This window comes from Prorops nasuta, unplaced genomic scaffold (assembly GCF_024137725.1).
Source record: "Prorops nasuta isolate Cenicafe-Biocafe unplaced genomic scaffold, Cenicafe_Pnas_1.2 PNAS00006, whole genome shotgun sequence".
NCBI lineage: Eukaryota > Metazoa > Arthropoda > Insecta > Hymenoptera > Bethylidae > Prorops > Prorops nasuta.
The window spans coordinates 753,298-771,057 of NW_027116803.1; the positions used below are offsets into that span (position 1 = coordinate 753,298).

General features: G+C 34.3%; 3 protein-coding genes across 4 annotated transcripts; 1 reads left to right on the top strand and 2 right to left on the bottom strand.

Annotated features, from left to right (window-relative positions):
• Window positions 1–89: 89 nt before the first annotated feature.
• Window positions 90–4,757, bottom strand: LOC136774739 (troponin C, isoallergen Bla g 6.0301). Of its 2 annotated transcripts, none has more exons than XM_066729188.1 (6): window positions 4,540–4,757; window positions 3,334–3,364; window positions 1,517–1,660; window positions 1,230–1,349; window positions 701–832; window positions 90–521 (listed from the first exon to the last, which is right to left on the bottom strand). In XM_066729188.1, exons 1-6 carry the CDS (start codon window positions 4,561–4,563, stop codon window positions 493–495), a joined length of 480 nt encoding a protein of 159 aa, XP_066585285.1. In that variant the 5' UTR covers window positions 4,564–4,757; the 3' UTR covers window positions 90–492. The 2 variants fall into 2 exon arrangements, with proteins under 2 accessions (XP_066585285.1, XP_066585286.1); XM_066729189.1 differs by having other exon boundaries at window positions 4,561–4,755.
• Window positions 4,758–8,147: 3,390 nt separating this feature from the next.
• Window positions 8,148–9,394, bottom strand: LOC136774179 (translocon-associated protein subunit gamma). The gene is made up of 4 exons (XM_066728326.1): window positions 9,114–9,394; window positions 8,740–8,873; window positions 8,572–8,663; window positions 8,148–8,487 (listed from the first exon to the last, which is right to left on the bottom strand). Exons 1-4 carry the CDS (start codon window positions 9,241–9,243, stop codon window positions 8,289–8,291), a joined length of 555 nt encoding a protein of 184 aa, XP_066584423.1. The 5' UTR covers window positions 9,244–9,394; the 3' UTR covers window positions 8,148–8,288.
• A 523-nt stretch (window positions 9,395–9,917) lies between these two features.
• On the top strand, window positions 9,918–17,454 carry LOC136774449 (adenylate cyclase type 10-like). The gene is made up of 29 exons (XM_066728749.1): window positions 9,918–9,951; window positions 10,025–10,189; window positions 10,312–10,587; window positions 10,717–10,840; window positions 10,911–11,104; window positions 11,157–11,285; window positions 11,383–11,602; window positions 11,716–12,019; window positions 12,134–12,261; window positions 12,364–12,519; window positions 12,581–12,686; window positions 12,755–13,171; window positions 13,253–13,344; window positions 13,417–13,569; window positions 13,649–13,733; window positions 13,814–13,955; window positions 14,011–14,304; window positions 14,382–14,463; window positions 14,537–14,772; window positions 14,844–15,011; window positions 15,085–15,200; window positions 15,261–15,581; window positions 15,663–15,799; window positions 15,875–16,164; window positions 16,223–16,421; window positions 16,493–16,632; window positions 16,721–16,832; window positions 16,890–17,028; window positions 17,108–17,454. The coding sequence occupies exons 1-29, from the start codon at window positions 9,918–9,920 to the stop codon at window positions 17,243–17,245; spliced, it is 5,097 nt and encodes a 1,698-aa protein (XP_066584846.1). The 3' UTR covers window positions 17,246–17,454.
• The last annotated feature ends 306 nt before the right edge of the window (window positions 17,455–17,760 follow it).

A 17,760-nucleotide genomic window follows, 5' to 3' on the forward strand; every position in this document is an offset into this window, starting at 1 on the left:
AGATAAAAAAAAAGCTTTCTCTTTGCCTAGAAAAATATAATAAATATAATTTGCATATCGAAGGATGTCACGAGACGCAAGACGCATGATTCCTTTTTTAGTTATTTTATTAATAACAATAAATACTGTTCATTAAAAATTCAGGAAGCACGGTGTAAATGAATACATGGAACGTGCTTGATGTTTTCTGTAGCTGCATTGAAAAAATTGTGCGCGTTCATGATCCCAAATCGAGAATATCAGGGGTGATCAAACAATAATGAATTAGCTTGGCAACCTAAAGACGGGAGACTCGAAAAGTTTTTGTATAAGAAAACCCATGTAACAGCCTTTAAAAACTTTGGAAACGCGTCATGACATAAGAAAAAGACAATTTCGTACGCCTACGAAACTCTTATGTATCTTTAGAAGCACGCGGTTAAATAGTTTTAACGAAACATGACAGTTGCATATATCGCCTCTTTTTATTTTATTAAAGCTTCCTCACACATTTTATTCTCCGGTCATCATTTCCATGAATTCTGAAAAACAAAAATATCCATATTTAAATATTGATTCGAGATCGCCTATAATTTCATCGTTCTTCTTATCAATAATTAATTACAGTGTCAAATCGTCCAATTTAATTGAGAAAATTAAAATTTAAGGTACAAAAAATTGGAAGGGTGCCAGAAAACAATATGAAAGATAAAATACAAACCATCAAAATCGACGGTACCAGAGCCATCAGAGTCAATTTCCTCAATCATAATATCCAATTCCTCGTCCGTCAGTTGGTCATCGAGTTCTCTTAAGATCTCACGCAAGCACGTGGTTGGGATGTATCCATTGCCTGATCGACCAAAATTGCACATAAAAATTCCACATTTATCAGTCTGAGTATTCGATTCAAATAACAAATTTTAATTTTATTAACTTTAATTACTAAATCTCTATTTTTAAAACGCTAATAATTAATGAGATACATATAACACAATTAATATTTCATCCTTTGAAACATAATTATAAGAAAATTTATTAATACTTTGAATAAACTTCTTTTAAAATTATCAATTAAAATACCTGAATGACAAGTGACTAAAAGCTAACTTTGTCATTCATCTTCTATTATTAACATTATTCGTTAAAAAAAATTATGTAAGACGAGCATGAATCTAAAAATCGAGAAAATAAAAATACGTCTTTACAAAATCTATCGACAAGTTTCTACATAATCAATATGCTTTTACCTTCCTTATCGTAAAGTCTGAAAGCTTCACGAAGTTCTTTCTCAAGGGCTTCCGCATCTTCCTCGACGATAAATTTGGCTGCCAGTGTGACGAATTCTTCAAACTCGAGTCGGCCAGATTCTAAAAATCACACATCGATTAAATAAAACTTTAAATGATTAATCGAAGAAGAAAATATTTTAATCATCGGTGACCACCTGCCATTTTTATCCAACGATTGAAAAACTAGCTATTAAAAAATCAGCTTAAATTAGATAAACGTAGAACAAATAAAATTCTTTGCTTACTGTCCGCGTCGACTTCCTCGATAAGCTCATCCAGGATTTTTTTGTTGAAGGGCTGACCCATTAATCTAAGGATATCAGCGACCATGTCGGTGGGGATGCTGCCACTCTTTTCCCTGTCAAAGCTGTCGAAGGCTTTGCGGAGGACTGGAAAAAAAATGCGTTCAGCGATTGGAGCAAAACTTGGTTCATTCAAGTTGGAATTAAAGAAAAAATGTACAGTGTCACGTGTTATATAGTGTAGCAACACTGAGAAAAATTGTTCATTTGTTGAAATATTTTTCTCAGTGAATGCCTACAGGTATCTCATGCTAATGAATACAATATTAAACTAAATGCTAATGCCCTTGTTTACCCTTGCTTGTTTGATGCTGAGCATATCGACGTTTAACTCGAGCTTTAACAGGCTTGCAAAAATGTATCGGTAATATTATTAAAATGTTGTAAAGTGACAGATATCAGCCAGCAATTTTTATGATGCGTGGAACGGTGTCAGATATGTTCCTGAAACGTTCCAGGATCGTTCCTGACATTATGTGGAGGGAGAGAAACGTCAAAATTTTAAGGGACTGTACAGGGACTAATTTTTATCAAATTTTGTTAAATACTATGGATCATTGGACTACCAAAAATTTTTAATGAAATTTCAATATCCTATGTTTATGGTGTCTTGAAACTCTGATGAGCACCACACATTTGTGTAAGCAGGAAATTTGACAGTCTTTTACTTGGGAGATGCAAACATCCATAAGGGATTAAAGGGCTTCACCACAACTCAAATTGCAGAAGTTTAAAACTTTTCTAAAAAATATTAGGCAGTCCAGCTACTAATCATTCTTTAAAAAAAAATAGTATAAAATTCCAATTCCTGCTGCCCGATCAATTATTGACTCGTTTCACTTATAAAACCTGTATATGCTAAACGGGCTGATGCTCTCAAGATTGTTCTGTCTACATAAATATATACCAAATGCAAGATGATGTTTCAAGAAAATGAACTCTGTTTCAAAATGATATTGCGAAAGATTTGTTTGTTTTCGTTATTAATGAAATGCTTCTCGATGGAAAAAAATCGCTGTGGATAAATCGTGCTTTCTCAATACACGCTTTATCGAATACCACGTTTCTTGGATCGTCATTTCCTTATATATATATATATATATATATGTATATGTCGATCGACGAAGATCGATGGTTACACGATACTTCCAAGACGATTATTCTAGGTGCAAAGGCAGCGCGCGCGATTCTAAACTTAGCCACCGACAGCTGCCGGCAATCGAATCCGGCGCTTAAATAAGCTCTCCACTCGCCGAGAACTGCCACGGTTCATCCAGCTTCTGCCTCGGAAACTCGATACCCTCCAAAACTTGTATCCATTCTTCAAACATTGTATCACGTGCACGCGCGCTTTACCCCCCCCCCCCCCTCCTTTCCAAAATCAGAAATCTTGCGAAAGCGTTTATTGAAACGGTTTAAACTCGTCGTTTGGAACTCTCCGAAGCGATAGGAACTATAATTTTCACGTAGGTCGAAATGTTGGAATCGAAAATCGATGTGCGGACCAAATGGCATACAGAAGCAAAAGGGTCAGAGAGCATCAGCGACGTCGAAAGGGAGACGATGGAAGACCGACTAAATTTAGTTTGGTCCGGTAAACAGACCGCTCCAATCCGGAGCAACCATCAACGAATTTTCCGCAATATCAAACTTTTGTGTGGGGCTAATTATAGAAACTAGATCAGGACACCGAAGTTAGTCGTATTATGCTTTAAATGCAACGATAATTATGCCAGGAATGTGGATTTTTTTATACCTACCAGCGATTTGTTCCGGAGGAAGCTCATCGGCCTGTGAACAAAATGTCGATGTGAAAATCAAATTTCAAATCTTCGGGGAGAAGAAATATTTCAAAGACGAAGCATTGATCGTCTTTAAACGTTTCTTCTCGGTACTTCAGGTAGACGAGAGGAAATGTATGGGAATGGTAGAATCTTTTTGGCTTGGAATTAATACGAATAAATAAAAACAGATTTTTCGAGCAATCAACGATCCAATTAGGCATCCAATTAGTTGCATTCCATTTTTTGGAGTTGTAGAAAGTCAATTTTGAAATGTGAATTATATACAAAAAGATTGCAAAAAATTCATAGATTCGTGGAGAACCGCTCGGAGAGAAAACGTGCGATTTTTTGGAATAATAATAATGGTAATATAAGTATTATTTACAGTTTACAACAAACAATCATTCGCGTACCAGTTAATTATCAGTTATTTTTACAAAGAAAACTAGATAAAAATGAATAAAAAAATTGTCTGCACCCTTAAAATTCACAGACACAGCATTGCTAAGTGGTAAAATCGAGGTATGGTCAGACGCGTTATTATATTTCTCGTAAAATGTAGAATTGCCAAGAGGAGAGAATTTGAGTATTATAATCAGATGAAATAATTGTTTAGTGAATGGAGGTAGGTGAGGAAAATCGTCGTCTAAAAAACAGTCACGTTTCCAGAACCTCGTGCCTCTGAAACTTGGAAATCTCAGAAACGAACATCACTAAGGACCAAAATGTCCAGCACACGTGACTCTGTCAGGATCACACTCACGACTCTCACGCAAAACCAACGACAGTTCACTTTTTGATTTCTCTATAAAAACTATTTCACTGTGCACAGTAATAAAAAAAAAGTCACCGACGTTATCAATTAGAAAAAAACAACAAAAAATTAGACAAAAAGAAAGAAATGGTTACGCAGAGTCAATTAAGGCAGGAGCGATTTGAAGAGGAAGATGTGATTACATTTTTTTAATATACTACTTAAAAACTTCGTCTTCCATCGCTGTATAAAACTGAAAAGAGTCGCGATTAGAGTGAGATGGACAAACAGAGAGGCTTAGAAAAAAAAAGAAAGAAAGAGAGTGCGATAGAAAGAAACAGAAATAGAGACAGAGGTAAAAGCAGATAATCGAGAATAATATAACATATATTAGGAAAACGTGTGTGTTTACCAGGGCGACGACTTACAATATCATCAATAGAACATACCATGGTGGCGACCTGTTAATTAAACGTGAATGAACAAACTGTGAACTTTGCACGAAATGCTGTGTGATTGTCGAGGAGGGGGGAGGGGGCAAGTTTGCGGCCCTGTATCGCGCGTTATAGGAGCCAAGCACCGAGAGAAATTTTTTAAATCTTTCAAGCTTGAAATCGAGCAGAGTACTGTCGGCTCGAGCCAGTTAGACCGCGGTAATATTCGAATGTGAGGATATAGCGGTTTCGTGCTGCTTCCCAGCAGCTCCCCGCAACCTCTCCAGCCAATCGCGTGACTCCACCCCCGACCACCCATCTCTCTCTCCCTCTCTCTCTCTCTCTTTCAAGTAGCTGCAGGAAATCAAGCACCGTGCGATTCAATTGCGAGCCTTTCGAAGGAAAGGAGCTTACGCTATTTTTGACCCATCCCCCGCGACTCTCCCTTCTCTCACCCTCCAAAATCCTACACCAACTTAGAAAACCAACACTTTTCACCTACTTATACCTTCTAGTGTATTGTATGAAAAATTTCTATGATACGTCACTCCTAATTTTTTAAAAGCACGTTGAATTGGTTAAAATAAATTGTTTTACGAAAATTATAGTTTTCTTGTTTATCTACGAAGATTTAATGAATAAATCTGAAATTTGGATCCAATGACGTCACAATAGCCGTGTAAAAATTGCTAATTTTTCTTACGATCTACAGAATTAATTATAGAAGAGTAATAATAATAGTACGATAGAATAAAATTTATTCTCTTGATTGCGAATCCATGACAAATTAGTGTTCTGATCATTTTTGTTATTAATTAGCCTGCGAGACGCTCTTTTCTTTCTTTCATAATAATAATTACAATAACAAAGAATAAGTTCTTTTTTATTATAATTACAAATGTAAAAATGGAACATCGATAAAAAATAGTATAGTATCTCGACGCCTGTTTTAAATTATTCGCGCTTTAGGCACTGGCCGTCTGTCGTCTCTCGATAAAACTGCATATTAGACCCTCCACTATTGCTGTTGTCGAACTTGTGAGAAAACGCTGGATGAACATCGCGTAGCTTGGGCATAAGCAACTGTAAAGCCTCGAAAAGACTGACAAAACTCTTCAGATATAGTATATATATATATATATATATATATATACACAACGTATAATCTGCTCCGTTTCATGAAGCAATCGAGAGGTTCTCGGAAAGGTCGATCGAATTTTCTTTCAGACATTTATATAAATTGGCAAGAAACGCCATTCTCTCTCCAGTATAAAAAAATTGCAAAGAAACAGTTTTGCTGACCGCTGGCGTTGTGACTTTTTGGCACGTGCGCGAGCATTGGAATATTTTTGCCTTAGGAAAAAATAAAAAGAGTAGGGAGTGAAGAGAGAAAAATTGAGGAGAAGGAAGTTCGAATCGAGGCTCTTTATTGTTTAATGCGCGAGTAACGTGTCATCGAGGAGATTTGCCAAGGGTTTCCGGGCATTTTGACACATCGGTGAAAAGTGGCGCAGAAGGCGGAATGGACAGTTGCCAGTGAGAAACCTCCAACGTAGAATACTGCTCTGTAGACGATGGTAAACAAACTCTCTTTTAGATTTTTCTCTTAAGGACTAATTTTTTCATCCATCGGGAAAATTTATCTGTTTGGTAAAAATTGCAAACTGTAGTAAATTCTACTCAATTCCAAGTTTTACAAAATAGTTAAATTTACCAAGACGTTTACCAATAGGTGGAAAAACGGTCCTAATTCTATTTAGAATACTCCCCCTCCCCTTAATTTTGTCCTTTACATATTCTACTTATTCCACTTGTATGTCTAGCGATTGATCTGTTCCACTTGCAAGTTTATTAATTATTTACATTTTTTATTACTGCTGGCCGAATTTGGATGCATTAAAAATTTGTTGCCTTCGAGTGGTATGGTTTAAATATTGGAACAAAAAAGGAGAGAAATAGCGAGAGTAAAAAGGCAAATTATAAATAAAAAGGAATGAATTAGTAGGATAGTGTAAAAGTAGAAAATTACACGGGTATTGTGTTATTAATGATAGTCAGGGATGTGTGTGTGTGTGATAAAGGAGATCGCTGACGCGAACTGCCCTCGAAAATCCACATCGACTTTCTGGAGAACTCAAACTGATGATCATTGGAAATAGTCCAAGAAATGCGTGTCCGTTGCCCCGCGACATTTGTTGTTAGCTGTTATTTATCAAATACTGCGCTCCGAAATGCGTCAGAACGTTCTCTCCCGGCTGGAACGAACTGTAAAATTTGTAAAATGATAAACCGACTATCCCTCTTTAATAATATTTCATATCTGATTTAACAATAATAAATTTTGAAACCTTTCTTGTAAATGTCATTAAAATTAAAGAATCTCGTATGTAAAAATAAAAAGGAAAGCACGTATCAAAATTAGCTGCTTCTATATTTAGGCCCTGTGTTTCTCCAAATTTCCTTCAGACTCCAATAAATCAAAATCTGAAACTTATCTTACTCGAAACTCGGTGATATATTGTAACCGAATTTCTTTAGATTATATGCGCGAAACTTGTGTGAAGCCAAAGGTTTATGTGGCTTCTACTAAATCCAAAAGCAATAAAAACGTTGGTGGATTGTGAAATCAATCCTCGTATTTAGTAGATAAAAAGTAGAAACATTAAATGTTGAATAAATCGGAATGACAAAATTATTAATCTGATGTGATCTATATTTGTACAAATATTGTATAATGTATAATATAATGACAAAAAACTTTCTTAAAATTCTTAATCATTATTCGCGTGATCTTAGGACGAAAGGGTCCGAAAAGCCTATAATTTGATTTTACGTTCACGCGTAAATTCGTGGAATAGTGTTTTACGTTTCTAAATGCTTCGAAAAAGTAACTAAATATTTGTATTTCAATTCACATACAGCGATAAAATCGTTTATGTACTTTACTAGAGGAGATTTTCTTCGCTTAGCTATAAGCTGGACGTCTGCCAATTTTACGGTGGAGCGACTGAGGTTCTAAACTAGTCTACATTTGGAAACATATAACGGATTACAATCTCTGTTTTTGTGTAACGCGTAGTACGTATAACTCAAATATCTGCGGTATCTGATCGAAATTTAATTAAAAACAGGTAAACAACCAATTGCATGAAGATTGTTAGGAATTTGCTACAATTGTACTTAATCAAATAAATACGCATTGGATCTAGTATACTTAAATAGTTCCCAGACTCCTCACTGTTGACTGAAGAGACTTTGAGAAAACGTAGCAAGGAATCTTATAATCTCAACATGTTTTGGCGGAAGACTCCTGATTTTGCGCAGGTTGTTGATTTCCTCAAACTATCTGGGCAGTGTGACAAGGATGACAAATGGCAGCAATATGTGAGGTTCTTACAACTGGTCATTAGTCACGCCTATGCGCCCAGAAGGTATAAATCTTGGCATTAATAAAATAAAATTTGGCGCAGTCGTGTTACTATCTGGCATTCAATCATAAATTCTTTGTAAAGTAATAAGAAACTCGCGTGGCTCCAGAAGATATATAAGAAATTTGATACCTAATGTACCTCTGTAGATACTAAATTGTCATTTACACTTAATTTACTATAAATAAAGATATATTTCTCATTTGTACATTGTCGCTCGTATCAAAATATCAACAGAACAATTTTTGAAAGTCTTATGGAGTTTCTAAGTGAAATGAATGATGAAATTTAATCACATATGTTGAATCAAATTTATTACTGAGGTCCTGTGGATAGTAATGCCAAAATTATGCTAGTAAAACCCACAGAAAATATATAATTGACTGCAGGACTGAATGTCTTGAGGACATAGAAAGAAGATATGATGACTATTGCAAGAAATAGAGCATTATTGTAAAAAATGGAAAAGGTTGTGGCTTCATAATCAGCTACTTCATTCTTCTTCCATAAAATCCTAAATTAAAAAAAGGAAGACAATATTAATTAAATAAATTTATATAGAATACAGGATGAAGAAACAAATTTCTAATGAACATACCTCTCATCTTTCTCCTTCTTGCTCATCTTTTTGTCTTGTGCAAGTTTATGGCTCATTTCTTTCGTAACAGCATCTTCCCTCTTAACAGCAATCTGTATATGAAGAAACAATTAGAATAATTGCAATTACTATTAAATGGGAAAATAACAATAATCATCATGTACAAACCTTATGTTTTAGGACAAATTTTGTATTTTTGTATGCTAAAGCAAGTGCATATGTGCTAGCCATAGTCACAAGAACGAATGAAATAATATTAGAGTATTGTCGAACATCAATTAGATGGATTCTCCAGAAGAGCCCTATAAAAAATAAATAAATGAAACAGTTTGTCTTGCACAATAAATTCAAAATACCGAGTGAATGAAACAAAAATTCTTAATTTGAGGTTATATTTAAAATTAAAGTTTTTTTCTACAAATATTGCTAAAAATTAATTTTTATGACTTAAGATTACATCGTAAATAAACAAAGAAATATTATAGAATAAAAAAACTACATAGAAATTAATTCTTGTCTGATTCTTTGTACTTAAAACTTACAGATGGGAATAGCTGAGACGATTAAAGCATTTCCGTAAAATAAGGCAGAAGATTTGGTAGAAACATTCCTGGAGAAATCCTGGAGAAGCAGCTCCTCTTCTTTTGTAAAGGCCTTCGACTTTCCAGACATTTTAAGTTCACTTTTCCAACGTAAATGTGCAAAGAAATAAATTACAGTGTACAACACCGCTTACTCTGGAAACCAAAACCCTGAGAACGTACCAAACATTCCTGTCACCCTCATGCGCATGCGCCATAAGCAGATTGTGTGGAAGCGCGTGTGACAACGTGTCTGGCAAAACGTCATGTCGGTTAAAAACCCAAGAGAACATTAACCCCCTCTTTAATATTTTATCTTAAACTATGTAGAAAACGGGTTTTACCATATCGACCTTCAATGGTAAGAGCAAAATATAGATATCAACAGAAAACAATGTTTCCTATATTTTTGAGCGTTTTAATAAAGTATAAAGAAATTAAAAACGATCACATTTATATTTTGATTCCCAATTTAGTATTCGTCCCCACATTAATCGCTGATTGGCGAACTCCTGGAAAACGTAGTGGCGGTCGAGCGCGCGTTTTATTTAAACTGCTTTGAATTTAACTTTTTATATTTTTACATAAACATGAATGTAGCGTCATCAACTCGTCGAATGAATGTTCTATTATTAAAATATAGATAACTTCGTACAGTATTAATGTATTAATAATGTAAAATGTTGTGCGAATAAGCGTTTCAATTAAAGATCAATGTTATATAATATAATAGATACAAAACAATTTGTTAAGTACTTTTAAGAAATGTCACGGAAGGATAAATCAAAAAGCCAAAAAGGTAAGTAATTAAAAACATAATCACAACAAATTATATTAATAATTGGAGGTTAACAAAGTTAATAATTTAAAAGTTTATTGTTCCAACGGTGATGAGAAGCCTTTTAACTCGAAAGACGCTCAAATCGAGGAGCATACAAAAATTTTCGCTTCGATGTGTCCGGATGAGATTCTGGATCATTATAATGATTACCAAACGAGAGTTTATAACACGACATTAATGTTAGGAGATGTGTCAGGTACGGATAAAAATAATAAAAATAAATAAATAGATTTGTTCGTTTCTCTTAAATTTCCATACACTCTAGCCTACTCCAAAAACTTAAAAAATATTTAAACATTATTTTACCAAAAAAAAAAGGTTTTACCGATCTTTCGGAAAGATATACAAAGGCTGGCAGAGGTGGGCCATCTAAGTTAACCGAGACACTGAACAGTTACATCGGTGCTATGGTGCAAGAAATTTTATCTCAAAACGGGGATGTCTTAAAATTTTCCGGAGACGCTTTTATCGTCATGTGGAAACTGCAAGAAGGCATGGTCATGAGGGACATAGCTGTGAAAGCGATTCACACTGCATGCGTTATTCAGAAACATTTCGGTTCTTATGAAACTGACGTTGGAGTCACTCTTAAAGGTTGCATTAAAATTTTAAAAATTGGAAAAATAATAAAATATGTTAAAAACAACAATTCTTTTATACTCGTATATTCGTAATGTCACACATCAATATTTATCTAATAAATAATAAGTTATTTTCCTATAGTAAAATTAGCTATAGCCTCGGGGAAGATATACTTCACGTCGATCGGTGATCCAAAATCAATGTCTTATTATTTAATTACGGGGAAAACTGTTTGGGACGTTAAAGCAGCCGAGCATTTATGCAGGTGATTAAATGTTTAAAATAATGAATACGAATGCCTTGATTGAAACTGAGTGACGCAGAATCTATTTCAGAGGTGGAGATATCTTAGTGGCTCCAAGTAGCTGGCAATGGGCGAATCCAAACGAATATATTTATACGACGCTTCCAGATGGATTGCACACTTTAATCATATCAAGCTCGGTTCAATCGTATCAGTCAAACATGTACGAATTTCCAGATCCCAGCGAAAGTACGAAACTTTCTTCGACATTTCGTACCGAACGATTGAATTAATTAACAAATAATTTTCAAAGCATCGTCCGAGAGCGACTACGAAGTCCCACATTTGAGCCTGTCGACTCAACCATCTACTGTTGAACTTGACAACCAAGTTCGTGCTGCGATGATAGATCTTACAGGGAAAGACCCAAATATTAACAAATCGTTCAAACAAGTAGATTACAGCTGTCAGTAATATGTATTTTTTTTGCAATATTCATAAATTTGATTAATTTAATTCGAGGAATGATAATTTATAAAAAAAAACAATTTTGTTTATTTCAGTGAGACCAAAAGTAATAAAAGCAGCTAATGATGGCTTGGAGGATGCACTGAAAACTTATATTCTGAGGCCTGTGATTCGTTCGGTGGAGAAGGACGAGCCAATTGAGTATCTTACTGAAATGAGACAAGTGGTAATTTTGTTTATCAATGTTATCACTGACAGTGTAGCCAAGCAGCAGCTGGTCTCTTTGGTGAACACTGCTTACAATTTTATTTGTAGGTAATTGGATATTTGTTATCTCGAAGAAATTATTAAATTCTATGTACACTTGAGTTTTAATTTTGTGTAGGTTTAATCGATGTCCTCGTTAAAAAATAATCATTGAATTTTAGTATCGTTGGAAGCATGCATGGTTGTGTGAACAAAACGTCGTTGTTTGATAAAGACTTGATGTTCCTTTGTATATTTGGTCTTCGAGGAGATAAACACGAGTTGGAGTCACAAATCGGTTTGAGGTGTGCCTCGAAAGTTCGAGCTGGATTGATCTCGATGAAAAATATTCTTTCTGTTTCAATTGGAGTTACAACTGGCGTCACTTATTGCGGGGTCGTTGGTCATATTTTAAGAAGAGAGTACACGGTTATAGGGATGTCTGTTAATAAAGCTGCTCGACTCATGTGTGCCTACACTGATCAAGTAATTTCTTCACCCTTCGATTCAACGTTTCACGTCATCATTTATTTTATAATCGAAACGAACATGTGAATTATTTGATTTTTCTGCTGCACTTTTGACACATTATAAAAACAGGTCACGTGTGATAGAGAAAGTTTCCTACATTCTCATTTAGAAGCGAAACACTTTATCCTGCAAGAGCCGAGACCTTTGAAAGGACTGAAAAATATTGGTCCTGTTTATGAATTTCTGGAAGATGCCAGGTTAATATTAAAATAATATTCCTCCTTGTTTGTTTGTTTGTTTTTTTTTTTTTTTGAAATAATAATTAATATCATTTAAAAAATTGATATTTTATTCATCAGATATAGAGTATCTGAATTAGTATGGAGCAAGTATCCTTTACTAGGAAGGGAGGATGAAATGAATATTTTCTGGAAAATGTTAAACGATCTATTGGAGCACCAGAAGACTGGTAGACTTATAAAGAAACCACCAGTCTACAATACTTTAATCATAAAGTAAACTGTATTTCTGCCCTACAATTGCAAGTAAAATGATAAATTTTGTTTTTTGTGATAGAGGAGAGCCAAGAATGGGAAAAACTCGATTATTGGATGAAATAGCTCAGAATATTCCAGAAGGAATTCCTTGTAATTATATATCTTTAATATCTGGTGACAAAAAGGTTTAAACAATTATTATCGACGATTTTAAACATTGAAAAAAATTGTTTGACGAAAATAATGTTTGCAGGTTCCTTACACTTTGATTCACTTGATTTTCTCGATGCCTTTGGGCTTTTCTCAGCGAACCACAGCAAAAGAACGCGAAGACAAGATAATCGTAGTTCTGGGACCAATAAAAGAACCGGACTATCTCTGCTCGTTGAATCAAGCTTTTAAAGTGAGATTTCGAATCAGCGAAAAATATAGGGCCCTTACGAAGGAAAATAGAGATATAGTCTTGCGCAAATTTTTAATGAAATTGTTGAAAAACTGCTTCAAGGAATTATGGATTGTCATAATCGACGATTTGGAGTACAGCGATTTTGAAACCATTCGTCTCTTCGACACCCTTACCAAAGCTGATCGTATTCTGTTCCTTGTGAGTGTAGGCAAAAATCAAGACATGGAATACAAACTGCACTCTGCACTTTTACTCAAAGCAAAGGTAAATATTTTCATCTTGCTCCAAAATAAATTCTTACTTTAATTAATATTACTTTAAATTAAATCGACATTACAATCATAGCTCATAGAATTAATAGGAATAGACAAATGGTATCACGCTGGTCTAGCCTGTCAAATACTAAATGTAAAAGGGATTCCTGCCGAGCTAGAAAAGTAAATATTTCAGTAATTTTGCTAAAACTCAGATACTGTTTATATCTAAATAATGAGTAAAATAATAATTAGATTAATTCAAGAGAAGAGTTCTGGAAATCCAGGATGGATAGAGAGTTATTTGGTGAGTCTGGTGCAAGCTGGTGGCCTGGTTATTTTGAACGTTACGAAACAAGAAGCTGAAGAAATGGGCTATGTTTTGCCTCCTAACAATATGCTTGATCGGTAAGAATTAATTAAATAATTCATTAATTATTTTAATTAAATTCCTAAGAACCTAAACATTTTTTTTTATATTTGCCAGATCCGAATCAGACACTGCTTTACAGGAGACTAATAATATAAAGTTAAGAATGGATAGCTGGAAAATGTACGAAACCAGCTTCAAGGTTCGTTCGAAGACTTCTTTGTATCCTGCTATATTTATTAATCAAGGATTGTAAATATATTTGTAAGATTTTAAACACAGGACAGTTCATTGTCGTTGTTTGAACATGGTGGCCCAAGTGGTAGTAGAAGAACGAGCAAGAATTTTGAGGAATCAATAGCAATTTGCAAGATCCCAAACACTTATATCCTTGAGGATGCTGCACCTGAAATGACCATGGATGGTAATGAATGATATATATAATTAATGCAGAATTATTTGAATATTATTTTTTGTAGTTATTATTTTGAAAATGTTTGACTCCTTGACCCCACTGGAACAATGGTTGCTGAAGTCCGCATCTGTGTTGGGTGAAACCATCCAGAGGAACATGTTGGAAAGTATTATGGAAGATACTACTGTGAAGGATATAGGTCGAGCAGTGGCCAGACTCTTCGAGACTCATGTTTTTAGGTGCGCCGTTGGTCACTTTGGGCCGAGTCGTAGACCCTTGATGGTCCACAGTCAAAGCAAACGTAGTTTTTCCACGGATAGCGAAATTCGCTGTGATTGCACTGGTCAAGTAATCCGACGTACGATAAACTCGAATATGCAAAAGTTTCTATTTTAATTATTATTATTTATTTTCTTCTTTTGCTTCATTTTTTAGAAGAACTAGCCGATTTACCTTTATACGCGTCCTGTGGCATGATGAGATTTAAGATGACCATATTTCGAGATACAACTTATGGGTAATTCCAATATCCAACTCATAATTAAGTAAATTGTCCAAATGAAACATTGCTTATCGAACTGTCTTTCAAGTCTGCTTACGGAAACATTAAAAATGGAATTGCACAGCAAAGCGTTGAATTATTTGCAAACCAATACAAGAAGATGCGAAGCCTGTGGTAAAATGCCTTTCAACAAATTACTTGGGAAAAAGATAAAAATGCACGAAATTAAGAAAAAAAATAAATTAAAAGTGGACATCGATCATATTCTCGACAAGCCACAATTTGGCTCGGAGGCTCTTAGAAAAGTATCCATCTCCAGTTCAAGTAAGGAAATTTGAAGGAACAGGAATCACACAAAGATAAAAATTGTTATAATATTTCATTGTGAATTATAGTTAATGAAGTGGAGAGTGAAAATTTACAGGAAACCTGTTTTTCCTTTTTTCGTAAACGTGAAAGAAAAGAGACGAATGCTTTTCTAAATGTGGACTTTACCAACTGCACGTGCGATCTTATTTTAACGAGTACGTATACTCAAATGTTGGAGCACTGTCGTGGACTTGGTAACTTTTCCCTTTGTCTTACTAATTCTTGCAAGAGAGATTTGATCAAATTAACAAGCTACTATTCGATCAGGTCGAAAGGATTTAGTTTTGACAGCTATTCTGGAATTTGTACAAGTTTGCTTCTCAAATTCCAATCTACCTCAAGTCGCCAAACTTCTGGAGGATGCTGAAGTCCTACTGAAAACTGTAAAGATAAAATCTTATGAGAAATTATAAATGATAGAAATTGATTAATATTAATTTTAGATGTTTACCTCGAGCGAGGATATACTTATTATGTATCCTTATCTAACTGGTAAAGTTCAAACACTGCAAGGCAGATGTTTCATAGAATGTGGTCTCTTATCCGAAGCTGAGGTAGTTCTGCTGAACGCCATAAAAATACTGGGATACCAATTTCCAAAGGGAGACATGATGGCAGATATTAGAAGTAGAATTGAATATCATGAATTGAAGACTACTTTGACTTGCTGCAGAGCTTGCAGAGTAGGCAGAGCCGAGGGTCCTGCTGCAAATTACAGTGACCAACTTGCTATTGCTTTGTCATTCCTCTTTGATGTTTATAGAGTAAGGCGATTTTTTGTATATAACGTTAAACACTAAATTATTTCTTAAGGAAGTCAAACATTCATTTTTAACGTTATACAGGCTAAAGGGATGTTGATGCAGTCTAGATTAGCTGCAACATGGGGTCTAAATGCCGCCTTAACTTCTTCTAAAAGTGTATCAACACTGTGCATGTGCTATGCCAATATGATAATAACAGCCCATACATTCCGAGACAAGTTAATTATTAATTGATATATAATTTATGGATTTATGAAGTCTCAGTCATATTGATTGAGCCATACAATTTGCAGAAAGATAATTTCCTACTTGGAAAACGAAAGTATCGTTTTATGTTGTGAAATGCAGGACACAGTAGAGTTGAAAGAATTGAAGCTTATAGCTGATTTGTATACTGGCATTTTCTTCTCTCGCTGGTTAAATGGAAAAATAAATGCAGCGATTGCAATTGGATTTGTAAGCATTAGATTATCGCGTACGATTGCTTCCACAGTTTTGCAATTGATCATTTTACCCAGACTCATTCATCTGCTAATGGTTTCCTGCCGACTTCCTGAAGTTGTAACGATGCTCAGGGAATTAGGTAAGAACTCTCATCTTGCATTTTACTGGAAAAGTAGACGTTGTTTTCTTCATTTTAGAATTTGTATCCAATATTGATATGGATAAATCAGGTTATACTTGGTATTATGGTTTATGTGCTGATGCTCAGTTAGATGTTGGCTTAACAGTTTTATCTTTTCGACGTTGTGAAGAATATTACCTCAAAGAAGGTGAATCTATGTTGAACTTACGAGATCCAGAGGCCCAGAAACGATACTTCACTTCTATGTGGCTTTGGTAAACGAGTAGCAACATTGTGTAACAGAGATTTAACGTTAACTGCTTGTGGTTTGATTTCTTTTCCAAAGGTGCATTAGAAACGAAGAATGGGAAGCTTCGAAGGTTTGGTCAACCAAAACGACTCTATTTGCCTGTGAGACTGATGAGCAAAAAGTGGCTGCAAGTACAACAGTGTTAAAGAGATTAGAAGGTCTTCTCATATTATACGGTATTGGACGATATATCACGTTGACGTAAAACTATACTGAAATTAATCGGAGTACTTTTACTAATATCGAGTCTATTGCATTTTCAAGTACACAAAATTAATACTAAGGATACTACAGCATATACTATTCTTAATGAAATTAAGCAAACTTTTAAACAAATCAATACAATGTTTGGAATAATAAAAATTGTACTCCCTAGGTAAATTATCCTTAATCTTCATCTAACTTGCTTAAATTAACTTTATTTCATTTATAGGTATTATTTGTTAAAAGCATATTATTGTATGATCTTCTCTCAGAAACATACAGCTTTAAAATTTCTACGAAGATCAAAGAAAGCTTCTTTGAAATACGAAAATTTAATGATTTATAAATGGGCTCAACACTGTGAAAATGTAAAACAATATTAAATTTATAAATTTTGATTTTAAAAACTTTACTTTATAAAATTATTTACATATCAGTTTTTTTTAGTCTTGGAAGGGCAGTATACCTGCTTTTAAAACAGATTTATGGAAAGAAAGATCAGGTATATTACCTGACTTAGATGAAGTAAATGTGAATGAGTCAACAGTTATTTCATTTACTCTGCCACTGCCAAAATATCAGTAAACACCAGAAAGCAATAATTGTTTAGAAATAAAGATTAGTACAGTTTTGCTATATGATTGGTATAATATTAGAATTTGTAACAACACTGATAATAGAAAAACTTATGTACAAAAGAGAAATAACAATGTAATTAAAGTGGTATTGTATATTAATAAAATTGAATAATAAAAATTTATTTTAATAAGTCTATTTTTATTGAAATGTATTCATTACCATAATCGTTTTTTAGATTGACTTGCAAATGTTAGGATCCATGTTTTATACACTTTCTTTTTTATTTGTGCCTGTTTATGTCTTGGATGTGTTTTACACATAACAAATAATCGTTCTTGCCTTGTTACAAAATAGCAGTCTTTACAACGGCGTTTTAGAAATACTCTGTATTTCAAGCCACAAAAAGAGTTATAAACAGGAGAATTGATTTTTAAAAGTGATGTGGCCTTATTTTGATTCCAGGGTAAACATGATGACTGATTAAAACATTGTTTATTGATGACTGAATGTAACTGACGTAT

Coding starts and splice junctions, on each gene's coding strand:
- LOC136774739 (XM_066729188.1), bottom strand. CDS start 4,563: ATGGTATGTTCTATTGATGATATT. Junction 3,365..4,539: donor TATGTTCTATTGATGATATT/GTAAGTCGTCGC, acceptor TTTTGTTCACAG/GCCGATGAGCTTCCTCCGGA. Junction 833..1,229: donor CAGACTTTACGATAAGGAAG/GTAAAAGCATAT, acceptor TTGGTCGATCAG/GCAATGGATACATCCCAACC.
- LOC136774179 (XM_066728326.1), bottom strand. CDS start 9,243: ATGTCTGGAAAGTCGAAGGCCTTTACAAAAGAAGAGGAGCTGCTTCTC. Junction 8,664..8,739: donor AATTTGTCCTAAAACATAAG/GTTTGTACATGA, acceptor CTTCATATACAG/ATTGCTGTTAAGAGGGAAGA. Junction 8,488..8,571: donor AAGAAGGAGAAAGATGAGAG/GTATGTTCATTA, acceptor TTTTTAATTTAG/GATTTTATGGAAGAAGAATG.
- LOC136774449 (XM_066728749.1), top strand. CDS start 9,918: ATGTCACGGAAGGATAAATCAAAAAGCCAAAAAG. Junction 12,520..12,580: donor TACAATACTTTAATCATAAA/GTAAACTGTATT, acceptor TTTTTGTGATAG/AGGAGAGCCAAGAATGGGAA. Junction 14,464..14,536: donor TTTCGAGATACAACTTATGG/GTAATTCCAATA, acceptor CTGTCTTTCAAG/TCTGCTTACGGAAACATTAA.